At 34.6% G+C, this 20,335-nt stretch overlaps 5 protein-coding genes across 5 annotated transcripts; 4 read left to right on the top strand and 1 right to left on the bottom strand.

Moving 5' to 3' along the window:
* The first annotated feature begins 210 nt into the window (after positions 1–210).
* Positions 211–2,103, top strand: LOC114536275 (protein ecdysoneless homolog). The gene has a single exon (XM_028557608.1). The coding sequence runs from the start codon at positions 211–213 to the stop codon at positions 2,035–2,037; it is 1,827 nt and encodes a 608-aa protein (XP_028413409.1). The 3' UTR covers positions 2,038–2,103.
* A 412-nt stretch (positions 2,104–2,515) lies between these two features.
* Positions 2,516–6,598, bottom strand: LOC114536327 (neural Wiskott-Aldrich syndrome protein-like). The gene is made up of 12 exons (XM_028557683.1): positions 6,350–6,598; positions 6,105–6,245; positions 5,599–5,685; positions 5,397–5,496; positions 5,182–5,277; positions 4,784–4,931; positions 4,554–4,596; positions 4,277–4,445; positions 3,818–4,054; positions 3,488–3,702; positions 2,896–3,007; positions 2,516–2,789 (listed from the first exon to the last, which is right to left on the bottom strand). Exons 1-12 carry the CDS (start codon positions 6,455–6,457, stop codon positions 2,731–2,733), a joined length of 1,515 nt encoding a protein of 504 aa, XP_028413484.1. The 5' UTR covers positions 6,458–6,598; the 3' UTR covers positions 2,516–2,730.
* A 188-nt stretch (positions 6,599–6,786) lies between these two features.
* Positions 6,787–9,887, top strand: LOC114536268 (autophagy-related protein 9A-like). The gene is made up of 8 exons (XM_028557598.1): positions 6,787–7,030; positions 7,929–8,062; positions 8,170–8,213; positions 8,322–8,386; positions 8,567–8,686; positions 8,826–8,961; positions 9,368–9,705; positions 9,781–9,887. Exons 2-8 carry the CDS (start codon positions 7,936–7,938, stop codon positions 9,884–9,886), a joined length of 936 nt encoding a protein of 311 aa, XP_028413399.1. The 5' UTR covers positions 6,787–7,030; positions 7,929–7,935; the 3' UTR covers position 9,887.
* A 1,799-nt stretch (positions 9,888–11,686) lies between these two features.
* LOC114536269 (CXXC motif containing zinc binding protein-like) lies at positions 11,687–14,603 on the top strand. Its single transcript, XM_028557599.1, has 8 exons — positions 11,687–11,874; positions 12,441–12,524; positions 12,666–12,722; positions 12,842–12,923; positions 13,500–13,531; positions 14,064–14,141; positions 14,232–14,297; positions 14,429–14,603. Exons 1-8 carry the CDS (start codon positions 11,869–11,871, stop codon positions 14,504–14,506), a joined length of 483 nt encoding a protein of 160 aa, XP_028413400.1. The 5' UTR covers positions 11,687–11,868; the 3' UTR covers positions 14,507–14,603.
* A 240-nt stretch (positions 14,604–14,843) lies between these two features.
* Positions 14,844–20,267, top strand: LOC114536274 (ankyrin repeat and zinc finger domain-containing protein 1-like). Its single transcript, XM_028557607.1, has 15 exons — positions 14,844–15,246; positions 15,372–15,466; positions 15,590–15,689; positions 16,149–16,372; positions 16,781–16,893; positions 16,971–17,075; positions 17,240–17,288; positions 17,377–17,500; positions 17,775–17,873; positions 18,068–18,283; positions 18,634–18,970; positions 19,231–19,342; positions 19,614–19,814; positions 19,958–19,986; positions 20,103–20,267. The coding sequence occupies exons 1-15, from the start codon at positions 15,102–15,104 to the stop codon at positions 20,227–20,229; spliced, it is 2,076 nt and encodes a 691-aa protein (XP_028413408.1). The 5' UTR covers positions 14,844–15,101; the 3' UTR covers positions 20,230–20,267.
* The last annotated feature ends 68 nt before the right edge of the window (positions 20,268–20,335 follow it).

Here is a 20,335-nt window from a genome sequence, read left to right as displayed (position 1 = left end):
CTACTCTTTACAGCTGACGCCATACGAACCCAAGAATAAACTTATTTACAAAAATCTTTAACTTTTGTCAACTCATAACAATAAAAAGTGGAGGCAAAAATCTATGTATATCATACACTGCCTATACTAGACTCAAATATATATATTTCAGTATAGGTGTCTTACATTGAAAGGCTTAGTCTTACACGAAGTATTAGAACGAAATCCAATATGGCTGAATTCGGTGAATCACTGGATAACGTTGTCGAGTACAAGATTTTCTCTATTCACTCTGCTATTGCTGAAATTGACAATATTTTGAAAATTGAAGATGTATTGTACGATGTTTTATCATATGCGCAGTCACTTATCAGTGATTACATTTGGCAAAACGACTGTTTTAATTTGACTACTCAAGATTTGGAGCAACCACGTGAAAGTATTGACAAATCGGAACAGAGTCAATTCCTCAAAGGGTCCACGAACTTTGGTGATAATATTGAGGATGAATGGTTCATAGTGTACCTGTTATTCAGTATAAGCAAACAATTTCCTGATTTTGCTATTACTGTGAATGACAACGATGGCGAATTCTTACTAATTGAAGCGGCTGAATATCTTCCGGAGTGGCTTGAACCAGATACGAGTGAAAACAGAGTTTTTGTGTATCAAGGGAAGCTTCACATCATACCATTTCCGAAAAAACCTTCAGAAATTCCTTTCCTTCCTGCAGGAAAGCCAACTATCTGTCAAGCTTTAAAAATTCTCAAAGCAAATCCAGAGAAAACTGTTGCCCCACCTTGGATTCAAGATCCTATTTTAAAAAAAATTCAAGAATATCCTAAGAAAGCAAGAGGTTGCTTTCATAATGTTTTGTGTTATGTACCTCCCAAGGTTAAATATTTGTTAGAAACAAAGAATTCCCTTATTTCCCCAGCAGTTTCGGCTTTTGTTAATCGGGATTTGGCCAGGACTGGCCAAAGTCTAGTGCATTTCAACCTAAAGTCACTTGTCCCTTGTCGTGTACGTTTTACAAAGTGTTTATATGGTCAGCTAGTCAAACAAAATTTCATTCGTGACAAATATGCAATGAAATTCATGCCTGCTGTTTCCTGCCCAACATATAAAGGACACCTTATAGGATTACAGCTTACCTATGGTTTTGAGGTACTGTATAACCAAACACCTTATAATAATGGAATGGTGAGCAACAATACTGCTGGTGGTGAATGTTGGGAGAAGTACCTGGAATCATTGACAAAGCATGGTTACTTTCGAGAAGAAGTTGTTGGATCACAATTGTACACCCAACTAATGGAAAATGCAAAGGAATATTTCACTAAAATCTGCTTGAATTCAGGACAAAATCAACATAGCATAAATGAAATCAAGACATTACTTAAAGATGTGCCAATTGATGAAAAAGTATCACCTCAATCTACAGCAGAGGTATTTCCTCCGGATGATAATGAAAGTTGGCTAGAGGTTACTACAGAAGAATTGGATTTTATGTTGTCCCAATATGGTCAGTCTAAATTGACTGGTGAAGAGGTTGATTTGAGAGAAGTTGTCAGTGGAATGAACTCATTTGTAGAAAAAATATCTAGCTATGAAGGTGCTGAATTTCCTTCAGATCAAGATGAAGATGACATACAATTTGATGCTGAAGGATTCATGAAATCCGTAGACACAATTTTCATGCCATCCAACACAGACAATAGTGAAATAATCTCTGATGATCTAAATGACAGTGGTGACAGTGATGAAGAGATGGTAGAATATGCAACTGCTATGGATAATGAACTTTCAGCAACAAACATTGGTAAAAGTTTTGTTAAATTGCAAAGCAAGGATGGTGATTTACAAAGATCCAAGATAGATGAAAGTTCTCTTGAAACAGAGGATGACACAATGAAACCAGTTGATATTGATTTAAATTTAGTGCAAAATTTTTTGGAGTCGTATTCTTTACAACAAGGATCACCTGGGCCTGTGTCTAACATACTTAGTTCAATTGGAATAACATTGCCCGAGAATCTTCCACAAGCTGATGAATGAGGAAATAACATTGGGTCTCACCAAATTAGAATTGATGAAACAGGGTTAGTTATTTGTGTCAGTGGTAGACCTTCTAGGAAATTTACTTTTTCACTACTCATTCAGAAGAGTCTGGGAGTTAAATATTACAGTAGGCCTTTGCAACATCCACTCTGCATCTGTTGCATCATATACAACCTGTTTGCACATGTAATATACTTATATTTAATTAATTGAAAACAAATGAGAAACTGGTGACTAAAGTTTGATTTACATAGCTTGTCTGTGATAATTTTGTATAAAATGATTTTGAGATATTAAAAGGGTTAAAATTAAACGCTCAACAAGATTCTGCCCTAAAAGAGCTTTTCATTGGCAAGATCATGCTTTTCCAATGAATTTCCTTATTTCAATCAGTACTTTCAAAATCATTTTGTGCTTTTGAAGTGGCTACTATATTAGTTTTTAAATGAAAGTAGTAACACATTTCAAAAGCTTCCTCATATCTAGATCTGTGTCCAATACAGACATTACTGATATATTCTGTAAACATGCTATTATTTATTATTTGCCTTACTATATTTCTATCTATAATTAATACATGAAAAATTAAAAGAGTGGGTAATATATCAAATGTAAAATTTGTTTCCTTGCAGTTGTATTTGATTGAGAAAATGCTTTATTTTACATACAGTATTCCAATAAGAAATTTAATTAATCATCCCATTCATCTTCCTCATCTTCAAAATCAGAACCACTTTCATCATCTTCATCTGAAATAAATAATAAAAAAATACAACAAACTGATTATCTTCTTCCTAACAATAGGAGAAACAGACCTTTTCTATCTCAGCATAGTAAGTTGTATTAAACATCTACCTGAAGAATGGATTGCTTTAGACCTCTCTTGTAAAGCTCTTGCTAATGCACCTGCAATTCCATCCAATCCTGCATCTGAATTTCTTTTTTGTGTTCCTTCATCTTGACTCACCTGGTGTACAGATAATGAAGTTAATGTCTAGCTAATTATGATAGTAATTACCAGTTTCAGAAGATGCAAGGACCATAATTAATATAAGCAATATGTTAGTCAAGGATTTCCTAAAACTTTCCATTTAAAAACAGATGTTCTGAGCATCGTTGCAGATATCCTATTATTATGATTGGTATAGTAGAAAAAAGTTCACTTAGAGTACAACAACTACTATTTAAATTCTACTACTTATTTCAGAGAAACAAACATACCTGTGCAAGAATATGACATTATACTGTAGATGTGTTTAGAAGTTTACTGATTTCAATGTAATATAATGTACATTACATTAGTTTACTGATCTCAATGTAATGTGCCATCTTATAATATATTCTTGCAAATGTATGTTTGTTCTCTAAAATACCTATTTCACTGTCATTTAATAAATAATCGTTGTTGTACTCTCTCAGTCAATCTGTCACTGCTATATTCAATTACCGATTTCAATTTAACACCACTTCTGATGTCACTGAGTAAGTTAGTACGACCATCTCCAGAACTATTATTTCTGTCACTGTTTGCATCAACCTTCTTTAAGGTTGTACCACTCTGTATTTGAGACAGTAGACCTGCTCTACCACCACTAGGTGGAGGAGGGGGTGGCCCTCCTCCACTTGACATCATTGGGGGTGGTGGAGGGGGTGCAGGAGCACCTGAAAAAGAACACATTGCTAAATTGCATGTATATCAGTCACAGTATTAAAATACATGAAGTATCTGTATTCCACCATGGCTCTACTGTTTGTGCTTATCAAATCTTGATCTAACCTGGGGGAGGAGGTGGTGGAGGTGGTGCTCCACCTCCCATTGGGGGACCACGTGGTGCACCCCTAGATGGGGGTGGGGGAGGTCCTCCTCTAGAGGGTGGTGGGGGTGGTGGGCCTGATCCAAATCCTCTTGAAGGTGGAGGAGGTGGTGGTGCAGATGAACCTCGAGAGGGTGGTGGTGGTGGGGGTGCACCTCTTGGTGGTCCATTGCCTCTAGCAGGAGGGGGTGGTGGCATATCTGAAAATCACAACAGAATATCAGATCTAGATAAAATGATAAGCTACAAAAAAGAACTAAAATTTAATATATATTCAATGATAGTTGAAAGATATGTACAAATGTTTCCAAATTCCATACGAATTTCACTGAAATGTTGATGCAAGTTCAAGATATGTACATAAGCTGGTGAGCGTAAGGAGATATTTTTTTCATCAAACAACATAAAATTTGTCTATTTACCAGAAGATGGTGGAGGAGGTGGAAGATCTCGGCCAGTGAAATTTTCAACACCACCATGTTTTTCAACAAAATCGTAAATAAACTTGGCAGTTTCTTGATCCTCTAATTCAGAGTCTGTAACACCAGCTTTGGAGAAAATCATTTTCCAGCTGTCATCAAGTTTATTTATCTACAACAGAAAGAACTTGTGAAAATGAGTAAGTGATGAAGTAATTAAGTATAGTAGTGGTATCATACAAACAACCTAAAATTGCAGCCAACAATAATCAACCCTTACATCAAATCCTTCTTGTGGATCCCATCCTACATGGCCAACATGCCTATATAGAAACAAATTGATGGTATCATCATAAACAGGTGAAGTTTTATGTAGTAATAACTAAGGTGGCAGAAGAAAGTGCTTAAGCTGGCATTGGTCTTGAAATGAACATGAGAGATATTGACTCAGGCATAAAAAAGAAGTATGTTTGTGCACAGAACATTAACATTGCCAAGGAATATTCTTACTGAAAATTGCTAGGCAATCCAATATCATCTTTTGTAATCCTCTGTTTTTTATTCTTGTTTTTCTTGTTTTTATCCTTTTTTGCACTCTTCTTATCAATGGATGAGACTGATGGTGATGGAGAAACTCGCCCAGATGATTGATTATTGTCTATATAAGAAACTTACTCTTTATCATACTTTACAAACCACCTACATTGATACCATACAGATACCAGGAGCAAAATGTTTAATTAACCCATTAGCTTGCAATGCACCTAGTTGTGCTCTACTTCAGTATATTATTCTAAATAATGCCAGATAATTTTACTCATCAGTGGAAGAGGACCAAGGAGTATTTTAACACCTGTAAAACAAATTTTGCACCTTATTTTTCACAAATTGAACAATGTTGAGCTAACCTATGGTAATGGAATTTCTACTAGGTCTGTTTTTGACATCAATATCACCACCAAGTGCTGGAGGAGGAGCTGGCTCTCTTCGGGTTTGCCTTCTTTCTAATAAAAATATTTCCAGCATTATTAAAGCTGATCCTTTAGGAGACAAATTCTGTCCAACTTTTGTATGGACTGCAGCCCATCATACAACTGTCTTGTTAGAAGACACAAATCCTAACCATGTCTCCGATTTTCCTTTGCCCTCAGTTTCTTCTCAACCTCCTCTCTAAAACTGTTAGCCTCCTCTCTATCACAGAAATTTAGCCCAACCTGACTTTTCTATAATAAAAAAGAAATAACAAACAATGGTACATAGCAAGATGTTTGTGTATAATGCATAGCAAGTTAACAACAAAGTAATTAACTTATAAATTGACTTACATCTCCAACAAATGTATGAAAGTAATTTCTTGGGGTGAGGTATTTGAAATTATGGTAAATTTCTTGTTCCCACACCATTTTACGCTCCTAGAAAAACACATTGAAATGTTCCAATTAGGGAAGTCTAGAGTGACTTGCTCAGGCAGGCAAACTTAATTGTTATTCTTCTGGGTGTTATAATGACAGTATGTGAACAATTTTCGAACCCCATTTTAATTATTTCTGCACTAAAGTGCATGGAATGCACATCACCTCAAATACATAAATAAATGGATGATAATATAATCAAATTATAAGTATTTTATAAAGCTATTCTAGAAGCATTGGGATACGTTTTACATCCAAAAAAACTGAAAATATAACTATATAAGTATATATGGTATGTAATCACTAAAGCAGTATACAATATATACGACCTAAAACTCCCATATCAACTATGACTTGGTGAATCAGTGATTGTGAAATAATATTATTATTTAATTGTCATCAATACTCATCATTCATACCTGGAAACTAAAAATTCGAATAAAATATGATCTTTTCGGGTTGTCTTTGACAAAACAAGCAACTCCACAATGTTGTTTTGTCCATCTGTCCTGCGACTTGGGTAAAGCTAAGTGTAGCTGAACTACGGCCGTTGCAAGAGACTAAAAAATAATACAGGAAACATTAAAATATTTGTCAGATACTTGATCACAAACGCTAATTACAATGAAATCTTCTTTGAGCTGCTACTGCTACATTCTCCTACCGTACAACGTTTTCCCAACAAACCAAAGACAATATTATTTTCATTTTCATTGAGAACATTAGAAGGTTTGTTAGGCTGTTCGACTCTTCTTCCTTGGTTAGACGACATGTTTACAAAATTTGGTTTCTTTGAGAAGGAGGCTACAATATTTACATTGAAACCACCCCTCTCTCCCTAAGTAATATTTTGGTGATCATTGCAAAACACGGTTTCAACGCCGGAATATGTGATTGAAACGGAAAAATCACAGTGAATTGTAAAAAATGCAAAAATTAGCAGACTTGTTATTTATATCGATGTATGTGCGAAATTTTACTTTCTAGAGTGGACAATTATTTACTTTCATGATTTCACGCACCCACCCGGCGCAAGGCAGCTCATTCTCAGTCCCTCGCAGTCGGTCCAATGGGCCTGCGTCATAAATCGGAAATAAACAAAAATTATATTCGAAATATTTTATACATTTTTTTTGACAATAATTCACTTTATCACATTTCTGCTTTCTTATATTTGCAATTTCTAGACCTTTTAAAATGTGAGAAAAGATAAGAGTTCGGTGTTCCACTTGGCGCTGTGAATGGATCTGATTTTTATTGGTTTCGCTTTTTAGCTCTCATGTATATTTTTCGAATGGGGAGAGCTCAAGTCAGTATTTATTTAAATATTGGAAACTGTCATATGGTAAGAATTTAATAAAGTATCTTCATGATATCAACTCAAAGTAAATTGACAATTGTCTTAGTAAAGTAGTAACCAATCAGAAGAGTGCTGATGATCTGAGTTTAGCCGCAGTTTCTATTTAGCTCCAATGCAGGGTTTTTAATACAATATGACAACATACTGTACACCAGAGAAAATATTAAGCCTAAGAGACTCATTAGGCATTCTAATATAATCCCAAACAATGAACTGCAATACAGTTCAGCCATGCAGTCCAGGCATAATTCTTCTACTGGTATGTATAAGTTTCTAGCTAGGCATCATGCAGGAGTAACAAATTGAAGCGTAATTAGTCTCAATCGAGTTGTTGAGGTATTTTAGGTGTATGAAAGAATATTTTATTTGTTTTCAAACTCTCTTCATATTTGAAAAGTATTTTTTTAAAAATAACAAAACAATGACAATAAAACGTTTACTGTAGAGATAGTGTTTGCAGAAGGTCTTGCTCAAGGTGAGAGGTCAGGCACCTCCCATCTTGAACTTCTAGATCATCTATTCATCCCATTGTTTAGTTAAAATACATAGGAAAATTGTAAACTGTATTGCATAAATAACTGCTAAAAACACTGTTCCACAAATTAAAACTTGATCAGGTTCAATTTAAGTAAGGAATGAAATCCGACATGCATGATAATGTTGTATCACATTCAACGTGCATGATAATAGTCAATTCTTGTCTTCTCAATGCAGTTTACTACAGTAGATTAAGCATCTAATGGTGAATCTCTGTTATCATCATATTAGCATAAAAATGAGGCCAGCAATAAAAAATTGTAAAATTATCCTTACACACTGTATTAGTTTACAATCGGGATTACAAGAAATAAATGGTTATTGAAAATTCATTGTAATTTTCAAGATACAATATGGATAAATTTCCACAAACTCGTTATGAGAGGCTTCAATCTGATGATGAAGAAGATAATGTTGATGAAGATTTACCTCCACAAGTTCATATCACCGCCCCTGGGGGAGAGGGAAATGGACGAAATGGTACGTTAGGAGTTTATACTCTCAATTTTGACAGCTAGGTCTATGTCAGTCTTCACAGTTATAGTTAGAGATCTTCACAGTTATAATTATGGTTTTCTTTATTATAGGTCGTTGGAATCATATAGAGAATTTGGATGATTTTTTTATTAGAATATCCTTTAAATCTGGTGACGGTGTCACTATAGTGAAGAGAATATATTTTTGAAAAATTCTTTTCTCTAATTATTTCACCAGAGTCATGTTTTCTTAACATTAATACGTCTATGATTATCACCAGCAAAATGGATTTGTGTGTATATTATTGAAAGAGTGTTTTGAGTTAGCGTAAGTATTGTTTATCATTGTTAAATTATTACGTGTTTATTTTGTTGGCATAAGCATATATTTCCTATGAATGTTATAAGAAATTAACTCACATATTAAACTAATCTTAAGGTACAATGGTTTATATAATCTTCGTTCTTGAGGAATAATATGTTGACTGATTATTTTTTCTTTGTTTAGGCAATACGTTTTCATTGTTCTCTTCACAACATTCCTGATCTTTTGTGTTAATTATGAAAAACTCTTTGCTGATAAAGATCCTGTCATAATTGACTGCATCAATTTTAACAATGTTAGGAAGTAAGTAGATTGGTAAAAAGTTACCACAGTCTCAGTCGCTGTTAGATAAATAACGTCGAAGTCTTGCTATATATGTAGTTATCACGTTTATGCGACTTCCAACAAAGTAATCATAACATGTTTTTGTATCTTTTTCAAGTGCAAATGGTGTGATGGTGGTTTTCCTACTAATTGCTTTTCTTTTTTGGGCGGTCCGTGTGGCAAAAGTTTTGCTTTATTTTTTTAAATTATTGGAAATTAAATCATTCTATAGAGATGCACTTCACATAACTGAGGTACGTAGACATCCAACGTTGAAGTTTGTAAGGTATATGGTCGACCGTTCCATTTTATCTGTGTCCGGCCGTTGCTCTGGTAGCCTACTGGTACTGTATGAACTTTTAACTTTTCTCAGTTTTCCGTTTTCTCTTTCCATTTGCTCTGGTGAAATACCTTTTTCTTTGTAATATCAAGCATGCGTTAGTTGCATGATAATCACCGCTGTAAGCTTTCTCAGGTTCTGCCACTGCGGGGTTCGGTAGTAATCATTTATAAATTACGCTAGTCCAGAAGACCAGAGTACACGAAGGGAAATTTGGATTGCCTGTGATATAACTATTCGTAAAATACGTATGCAAAGTGTGATTATTCTGCCGATGGAAAATTATTCATGAAGTTATAATCCACGTCATTTTCTTCCAGGCTAAACTAGCGAACATGCAGTGGAAAGACGTTCAACAAAAGTTAATCAGTGTTCAAAAAGAACATCAGATGTGTGTTCATAAAGCTGAACTCACAGAGTTAGATATTTATCACAGAATATTGAGATGGAAGAATTATTTCATTGCCATGCAGAACAAAGGAGTATTATCTTGTGTATATGATTTTCCCATTATTGGTAGACGAGCATTTATAACGGAAGGAATGAAGTATAATTTAAAACTAATACTTTTTTGGGGACCGGATGCTCCATTTCAAGATTCATGGAAATTAAAACCTGAATACAAGTCTTCATCAAATAGACAAGCACTTGCTGACAGGTTAGTTCAGGCATAAATTACTATAGTAATATTCTGATTTCTGTCAAGTGATTCTATTATTCTGCAATTTTACAGGCTTTCAAGACGGATATTGTGGCTTGGTCTTTTAAACTTTGCATTACTGCCTTTCATCTTCGCTTGGCAAGTTTTGTATTCCTTCTTCAGCTATGCGGAGGTATGATCTTGATATTCACTGGACTATATTTTTTGGTCACATTGCCGATATTTTCGCCTACTCCCCAGGCACAGTTTAATGATATACAGTTATGGAACTCGCGGCGGAACCCTTTGATGTTGCTGTCCCCCTGCCTACGCCATTCCACGCGCCACGCAAATTGCTCTGGCAAGTGTATTTTGACTCTAAAGTAAGGGAAAAAGGTGTTCAAAAGACGAAAAATGTTAATATTTTAAAGCTGGCTCTATCGATCTCCATTTTTGCGCCTAAATTTTAAAAACAAACGGTAAATGGTTGTTTTTTTGTAAAAAATATATGCGTTAGGTTAAAGAGGTAAGAAATACAAGCGCGAATGATTTTCTTTATAAATATCAAGCTGATTGCCAACATCGTCGCCGATTATAAATTAGTCAGTTATTTTTTCATCCAGAAAACATCTGAGCTGATCTTAAAAAAAGCATGATTGATGTGTTAATATTACAATTCAAACACACGAAAAAAATCTTTGAAAATAATTTATTGTGCCATAAAACTAGCAAAAACTACATGTTTTTTATTCGAATCTTGAACTTGAATTCAAAGGATTTACAATAAACAAATGCAACTTTTACCTTTATATACAATACTTTTTACATGAGTATAAATCCAACTTCACACACAAAATGGTAAATGCTAACAGATATTAATTTCAGTTCATACATGATTGTAATATTCATGAAGGACTTGCAAATCAATTTCCAATCTAATCTATGCAATTCTGTGTGGCTTCTATGAGAAGATTGAAAGCTATTTTACAATTTTTGGATGTGAATATAATGAAAAATATAAATATTTTTTGCTCTGAAACTATAATATGGTGATGAACTCAATATGTCCTAACCTTCCCTTAATCCCTTTTACATGGAGTTTTAATGTTGTAGAATGTGCATTGCATGGATAGATTCAAAAACAAGGCTTTTGTTGAGATTAATTACATGAATGAATTTAGACCAAGCCTAAATAATTTGAGCAGTTAATGCATAAGAAGGGTAATATAAAAGCTTACCTATATATGAATAACTGAATAACATAAATTTCCTATACTAATATGCAAGCTATAATTCTAGAACCATTGTCTAACCTTGCTGCTGCTGCTAGATATTTCAGTTCTAGAATTTCCATTGGTACCAGCCCGAAGAGGGTCTGAAGAGTCCAAAGTGAAATAATAATACACATATATAGAGACATAATAGGGTTCACAAATATCAGTAAACTGCGTATGCGTTGTAAAACGTTTTTTAATAGCCATCTAACTTGCTATCTTCTTGAACAGTAGAAGTCAATGTCTTGATATGTCGTCTGCTCAAAAGTTAACTGAGAAGATTGTTTCGCCATCTAGAGAAAAATACGACTGCATGTTGGCGAAATATAGTCAGATAGACCTACATTTATAAGATGAAATACCAAACTTTGAATTTTTACCTGGCAGTTCTAGAAGCTTCGTGTGAAAATCGCACTCCTCGTAGTTGTATTTCCCTTTTTTTCCCGTTTTAATTCGTATTATCGCAGTCATTTTTAATCCAAAAGGAGCAATGTCGGATGGATAAATAAGATTTGTCAAAAAAACGAAGAGCAAAAGACCCTTGGCTTTAAAATTGCATTTTTTCTGCTAAAAAATCGAATTTTCCTTATTAAAAAGTGCAAAAACACTTGCCAGAGCCTAGCGCGTGCGCATTAAAAACAGGGGGACAAGATTTGCCGCGAGTTCCACCTCTGTGTAGTACTCTGTGCTACGGGTGTTAAAAAACTCGTTTTTGTTTTTGTGAAATGAAGTATTAAGAATACTTCTGCCCAGCGGTTTATTTATCAATTTTGGAATAAATTTGAAAAGATAAACCTTCTTTGTTTTTGCTGAAGATTGTGTTGTTTGATTTCACGAGATAACTTTATAGTTATTGCAATCCTAACTATAGTGGTTAATTAATTTGTTACTAATGGTGAATTAGAAGATGGTGGTAAGTGACAACTCTGAGCTTCTATCAATATTCAATAGTTATGCAGGTATCTTGGTAAATATATAGCAGGTAAATTGCGTTGCTTCCGTGATAATTCTTTAGTGTGAGTCAGCAAACTATACCACAACTGATAAGGTAGCTCAAGAAGTAGTGACGTTTAGGTTATTGGCTGCGATGGCTGCTAGGCAATACTTTCCACTGTTTATCTAAGCAGTTTCAGTTATAATGCCAAGTCATCATTGGTAATCTATGATGGTGAAAGATGATATATATATTTACAATCTAAAAGTAGACCAGTGTAATACTTACCATAGCTAAATAGTAAATGTGTTCTTTGTTATATGTGAGCACATCAACACATGAAATTAATATTTACCATGTAAACACCAACAAATTTGAACACAGTCATGGATTTATCTAGCTTGTAATGTACAATTCAGCCTATAAATAAGCCGTAGACAAACTTTTTGTCTCTGAAGCTTTAAGGGAAAAGAATGCATAGCTAGTTACACAACAAAATTAATTAATAGGATACTTACAACCTTGAAAATTTCTAAACAATGTAGAAAATTGCCCTGCAATTCAAGTGTAATTTGGAAAATGTCACAGATCTTCAAGCTGAGGGGGAAGATTTTAGATGGTACTTGAAGGTTAGACAAACATATTATTTTAATCAATCATAATATTGCCTTCAAAATGACAAAGCTAGTGCATGATGGCATTAACCAGAAAGATTATTTTGTAATTTGTAAAGCAAAAATGCACAATTAAGGAACTTAAATTTCATTTAGGTAAAGTGCCTTAACTGCGGAGAGGAAAATCCTTCATGGATCTATGTAACACTTGAGGTATGGCAAGATAAAATAATTTTGAATTTATTTACTCAATCACTTCACTTTTTTTAAGAAGAGAAATGAATAGTGAATAATTTAGAGAATAATTAAATGCATATGGTGTGCAATTTCAGGATAGCCAACCAGTCAAAGGGGGCAGAGGAAATGCAAACTTTGTTACACACTGTAAACTTTGTGGAAGACAGAATTCCTTGGGTAATTTTGAAATTTACCTATACTTGATTGATTATCAGGGAATCGGAAATGGAGCACAGAGATATGTAACGAGAGTAGTGGCATAGGGAGCTTTGATAATTAGGGGTTTAGTTTAGGGAATAATTAGCCCTTTTACATGTTAATTCAATGGATACAGTACAAAATATTAAATGGATATATTGAGGAAGCTACTTAATAGATTCATAATCTAAGCTTAGGCAAAGTCTTAACAGCATCTGACCTAAACAAACTACTGTTTCTATGACAAATTTACGTTTCCCTCCGTTTTCCTAAAATTTGTAAAGATTGGTAATATAGGAAGACAAGGAGATCACCGAACTGCACATTTGCTTTCCCATGCAAAGTTTTTTGACTAGAAATATTGCTTCTCTTGTTGGTATGTGATTAGTACTGTAATCATAGAAAATTGAGAAGATATATTTTTTATATACTAATCTGATAAAAAAGGTTCTACACTTTGAATTATGTCAATCATGGGGACAGGCAAAGACATACAATCACCCCTGCTGCCAATGAAAAGATATTCTTTTAACCAGTAATACAAATTTCTTTTAGATATCTTGAAAGATTCCATTTGTTTATACAAAGTATGTCAATCAACGACAGTCAATGTCATTTCCATAATAAGATTGAAATAAGATTGTAAATTTTTTTCGCTTCCCTGCATGCTACACAGCCTACGCTATTCTCGTGACTTCTCTGATATTTGATCAAATAGCTATTTATGATGTTTTAAAAGGAAGGCACAAACACACGATTATTAAGATTATCTCTACACACCTTCAACATTTACTTATTAAATTATCTAATACAAACGGGAAGGGAGTGCAATTTTATAACTGATATGAAATCATAAACCATTACGGGCATAAGACTATTATGTATTTTATAAAAGCTGCAGCCTGCAGACGAAGACTCGCACTTGACGAAGAAATATTTCAATGTAATAACCATCATAATAACCATGCACTCCCCGACGTTGGCTCACCGAACCCAAGCCTAACGCTAGTTGTACGCACGCTCAAATAGCGTTAAAAATATAGATGCACCCGATCATAAATAGAGTTATAGGTCAAACCATTACTGCCATCACTATTCAATACGCTTAAACTTTTCTAGATCCAAGACAACAACAGATTCAAAACCCTTGTTTCATTTGATTGTCGAGGACTGGAACCAATTGATTTTTCACCCAGAGTAAGCTTACCTAGCTGACTGTAACTACCACAGTAACTTGTAAGGAAATGTAAGTACTTGAGTAATTACCACAATGTCATTGTTTTTCAGGTTGGTTTTGCAGCGAAGGGAGTAGAGAGTGAAACAAAGTTTCAAGATATTAATTTAACAGAAAAGGTATTTTGGCTCATATTTTATGCTGTGTTTTACGCCAGAAAAACGGTACATAGCCTGTCCAATAACATTTTAAATTAGACATTGTGGGCAATTAGGTTGGTTAGAACTAATTTTATGTTTCCACGAAACAGGAATGGGCTGATTACGACGAAAGCGCACAAGAAGCTGTTGGAATTTACGAAGTTACCCATCAGTTTATCAAATTGTAATTTATCTTTAATGCCATATAGATATACGCATGTAGAATAATTAACTTATATTTAATATGTAAGACTGTTTTACCGTAAATTCTTAAAACAATGAAATCGCGAATGGTCAATAAACTTTCCACTTTGTCAAAGAAAACTTTCTTTGTCTGATGTATGAACGGGAAACTCAAACCCCCAGGGACGGCCAGTAAAGCCAGGGATAGCCTCACAATAATACATCCGTAATCCGCAATTCCTTTACGTAATCCCCATAAAGGTATAAATCACCTGCAAAGACAGAGTTCTCTCCGTCTGGATTCTTGCAAGACTGAGACTGGAAATATTACATCAGCAAAATGCAATGTAGATGGATATAAACTAAAGAAATATTGTTATTATTGTATATACAAATTGCACCATTGAGATTAATAAACACGGTTTATTCATGTCAATGGATTGCACTCATTGCAGTATCATTCGCTTTACATGTGTACAAAACCCATAAGGAAAATTTAACCATATTTTAAGTGAGAAAGATATTGGATCGTTACCTTTTCTCATTGTGCAATTTCAAAAGCTGAGAAGATTGGACGAATGCTAAACACATTTTGTAAATATGAAGAAAAATATAAAAATAAACAACACACAAACCGAGTTAAAGTTGTTCAATGGTACTGAAATAGATCGTTATCTGTGTCACATCAGGATTCTATCAGAGAAAGTGGAACGAGGTTTTGAAGAAGATAACAGTTTGACGACACGTAAATATGCATAGAACTATATTAACATATATGATGGCCAATGGCCTCGTTTTCTATTTATATCATTAATCTGATTTCTGAATTAAAATCATACCTGTATGTGTACAACTATCTTAATTTTCAAGGAAAACAAAATGTCAGAAATGATGTTGATCTATCAAAGAGTGATGGCAAGTCATGTCTTCTTTGTGGTGTGACATTTTTAACATTGGAAGAACAGGTTTATTCTTTTTTACTATGTCAGGATTTCCATTGTTCTCTAATTTACCCAGGCTTGCATTTCAAACATTAAACCTGAATAACAGTAAATTCATAGCATGCATGTTCATTTTTACTTATGTAGAGAAGTCATTTCACACTTGATTGGCACAAGTATAATGTAAAGCAGAAATTACTGCAAAGAGATCCAGTGAAGGAAGATGAATTTGAAGAGATGATTTCTGGTAAATAATGGGTGTGGTATGAAGTATGAATTATTATAGTTAAGGGTCATGCTCAATGATTAGAGAGGATGAATGTTGTGACAACTATAAGACTATACACTGCAAGAAACCAAGAATTATGTCATCAAAAGTCAGTAGTGGATAACAAAAGTGGCAATTAAAGAAGGGGCGTTTGCCCCTGGAAGATCAATTAATCAACGATCATCCACCTACAAATTATTCATATTTCTTCTGTATACATAATTTAAGAAATTCTGCCGTACCTTGGATCCTCCAATGAATGGGATTGAATATATGTGAAATATGGATGGACGTTTCAATGACTTCTAGTTAACCAATTTATTTCATACCAATACTAATTAATAGTAAAATCAGCTAGGGTACAATACAAGTAAACCCTTGTGCCCAATATCTACATCATCCACCATTTTACCCCTTATTAAGCGTTGTATGTTTCAGGTGAACTTTCCAGTATATCAGGCTCTGAATCTGATTCTGCAGAAGAAGTTCTGACTACAGCAAATCCTGAAACAATACCTCTGATGACTCTCAGTTTATTGCCAAATCAAAGCGATTTGAAATCAGAAGAAAATTTAGTAAATAAATCAAATCCAAAAGTATATTTTGTTAATCAAAATGGAACACGTATGTCTGTTTTTCGAGAAGTTGTGTATGGAGCAAAGGTAAATAATTACAACATGCATATATGGCTCTTTTCCTCACTGATCATGGGAGAAAAAAAATTGTCTGGTTTGATACCAGGACCTGATTGCGACCGTTTATTGCGCGGAAATCATGATAAGGCTAAATCTTCCATATACTAAAATCATGTCAATGATCTCTTTCCGTCAGGTTTTTTCAATCATTTTTCCGATCTTTATTCAATCTTTGTACCTAAAAGCTAATTTATTTACTTTTGAATTTCTTAGAAATACATACAGCGCTCGCCTCTAGGACATCGAAATCCAGGCGTTCAAAAATCATCTTCTGACTCAAAAAACATACTCTGACTCTAATATGATCAATACAGATCATAAAGATTACGTGATTTAAGTGAAACTCAGTTTTGTAATGAAAACTATTCTCCCCAGGAGAAGCTCGCGCGTGAAGATATTGTGTCCCGAATTCAAGATCTCCCACAAGAAAAGACCTGGTTAATCTTAATGACTGGTGGTGGCCATTTTGCCGGAGCTGTCTTTTCCGGGTACGGCTGTCTTTCTGAGTATTTTGATGGAAATGTATGATCCCATGCACATGCATTTACCACTCTGTTGTATGCAGGAATGATGTGTTGGTTAGTAAGACATTTCACCGATATACCGTAAGAGCTAAGCGAGGAACGGCCCAAGGAATCAGGGACAATAAACAAGGCGGACATGCACCAAGGTAGTTATAGCCGCAAACCGTGCGTTGAAACATATTGCCAATATTGTATAGGCATTTAGCCTGCGAAAGCACAGAGGCTTGCCTTCAGTAACCACAGTGACTGCACAGAGTTTGATATAATTGAATAACTAATGAGAAAAGCTGGTTATTTCTTATTTTTTAAGATCAGCTGGGGCAACCTTGAGACGTTACAACGAAACTGCATTAGTACAGTTTGTTACAACATCTTATTAAGCTGTTCAAGCCAATTTTTAGTGTGTAATATACGATTAAAAAATTGTTAATTTTAATGCTTCTTTAGGATATTCAAAATCTTTTGGAATCATGGAGCGAGCATATAGAAAAATGTAGCAGAATTTTCATGCGAGTCCCAAATAATTACAAATGGATTTTCTTCACAGGAAAAAAACCTCCATTTGAAAAAGGTATTCTGTCGATAGTGATTATGCCTCAACACTTAATCACTTCTTCCTTGCAAAAAATTTGAAATCCTGCAACTCTGTAATGCTAAACCATATGGTAGATGACTGACAGCCATTACTGTGGACTTCACTCGATGTTGGATCATTTTGTAAATGGGGATAAGTTAATAACTTAATAGCGAAGGAAAATTTCTCAAATTTAAGCCAGGGATAGCTGAGAAAACGGCAGGAATTAAGAGCCTACGCGTTTGCAACCTATCCTTTATTTCTCATTTAGATGATTTACGTATAAGAGTTATTCCTTTCCCAACACGACGAGCGACATTTAAAGAATTAGAGAATGTACAGAAAAAGTTATCATCTGTTATTATTGAAGGTACGATATGATTTGCCTTTTACAATAAAGTTGGACAGTGATTGGACATTTATCCCGTATTTCTATTTAAAGCTATAGGCTGTTGTAAATAGGCCCGTTATTGCTGGTATTAAAAAAATTTCTGAGCTCGGTGAGGTCATGATGTTGTGAAGCAAACCATACTGACAAATTTATATCATTCTTTTCCTGTTTAGAAAATTACATAGAAGAATGTAAAAGTAAAACTGGTGTTGTCAGAGCTGACGAAAACCCCGAGGATAAAACGATAGAACAAAAAACGAACAATTTACAGGATGATCAGAGCCAAATGTTCAAAAGTTTAGATAATTTAGCAAAAAAGAAGTCTAAAAGCGAAAAAACGTCGAAAAAAGACAATCAAGAAACAAACACAGCAGAAAGAACACAGGAAGGTAACGTGGATCTTATTAGTTATTAGATGTATGCCATCTTTATAGCAAGGAAGATTGGCCTCCATTGAGACTTCGAGACATGGATGTATAAAGCATATGAAGAGTGGGATATTTGTTAACACTCAACTGAACAGGGATGGGGATTTCGCTTGATCGGTCAAAAATTTCACAACTGTTTGTAGGCTAGCTACGATGTAGTATACGCAATGAAATAATATTGTTTTCTAGTAGGTTTGTAATATGCATGCAGATAATAATGTCAATGTTTACATATTAATGTAAAAGAATGTCCAAACCATGAATCATATTTATCTATTATCTATATCAAATTCTTTATGGACTACTTTCAGTTGTACCGACAATCTGGATTGAGTTATACGAGGCAGTGAATACTGAGAACTCAGGAAAAACGAGAGGGGTTATAGAAAGACTTAAAGATGAAGAACTGAAGCACGAATGTAGCGTGTTGAAATATACGGAAAAGTGGAGTGATGGAACTGAGAAGAGCGAGACAAATGAGAGTAGTAATGACGATGAAGATAGATTGAGCAAGTGTGGTTGGGCACAAACCATGCTTAATGAGAAGTTTGAGAGTTACGGGGAAACAATCTTACATCTTGCATCACGTCTTGGTCAGCCGGAGATCGTTAAAATTTTACTTGAAACTGGAGGGAATCCATCAATTAAGTAAGAATTTCGACGCGGGTCAAGAAATTAGAATTACCCTTGCGCGACTTTGTCAATTGCAGCTAAACTAAAATATGTAGGACATGCATTAACTGTTGACTGTAACATGTTGAACTTGCTCGCAAGTGTCTCTCACTTTCACCGTGCATGCCACGAATCCAAAGACAATTAAATATAATAATATAATACCAGAGGTCTGCCATTGCTCCTCTTACCACCAGATATACTGCTGATATAAATTGTCCGCAATTTTCCTTCAGAGATTCCTTGGGTCGTGTTCCATATAATATCGCCAAAGACAAAGAGACGAGAAATACATTTCGTCGTTTTATGGCCTTGTATCCTGATAAATACGACTACGATGAAGCCAGGGTAAGCCTCTTTTTTTTTACACCTGCATGTAGAATCTTTCTCTGCAATCGTTCTGCCCAGATAATGTACTTCAGGTACTTTGGCCATGAGTCTCTTTAAACTTAAATTTCGTTTCTAATTCTTTAGCGATTTTGTTGAAATGTTCACTTTATCATTGCACGGTTTGCCTGAACTCTGACAAAAAATGTCTGAAAAAGATGCTTTTACAACAATGATTCCCGTTAGTCAATATCGTTTATTCGTATTTAACATTTCGGACATTTTCTTAAAGATTCCAAGTGCTTTGACTGCGGAAATGGAAGAGAAAGAACGTCAAAAAACGGCCGAGAAAAAGAGAGCTCAATCAAAAGCAAGAAAACAACGTTTAAAAGAAAAGAAAGTGGATGAGAAAATAAAAGAGGACGAAAGAGTAAGAAAAGAAAAAGAGGAAAATGAAAAGAAATGGTTTCAAAATTTAAGCGAAAGAGAAAAGGTATGATACTAAGAGTTGTTTTACAATAGAGAACATCAGTCTCCCTCGTGCATTTTATGTGTGCTTCGGCTTATCGTGTGTGAATGTCTGCATGTAGCTTCCATAGAAATACACGCGTAATTCCGTCATTTTTATCATTACAGAGAGCGGTAGCAGCCGAAAGAAGACTAGGGTGGTTTGAAAATAATTGCTTCCATTTAGACACCCGCGGGGTCCTCAACGTTCCTGTGTCATCTTTCCAACTGCATGCATGGTATTATAAACATCTTTAATTTGTGTTCTTTTTAGAAATATCTGTTTCAACTGCAGTCGAAGTTTGCAAGGAATAGTTCCATTTGAAAGACTATCCAACAAATATTGTAGTACAGAGTGTGTTCAAAAACATCGCAAGATCATGGAAAATTCTATGAATTAAAAAATTTATAAAAATATACGCTTTTTGGCAGAGTAATGCCTATAAATCTCTTCAAGTATACGAGATCAGTGATCTCAGTGAATTGAAACGCCTGGAACTCGGTCGC

This window comes from Dendronephthya gigantea, unplaced genomic scaffold (assembly GCF_004324835.1).
Source record: "Dendronephthya gigantea isolate DGI-Jeju-01 unplaced genomic scaffold, DenGig_1.0 000133F, whole genome shotgun sequence".
In the NCBI taxonomy this organism is placed as follows: Eukaryota; Metazoa; Cnidaria; class Anthozoa; order Malacalcyonacea; family Nephtheidae; genus Dendronephthya; species Dendronephthya gigantea.
Note: the sequence above shows the minus strand (reverse complement) of the source record. Positions and strands in the feature narration are given on the sequence as shown.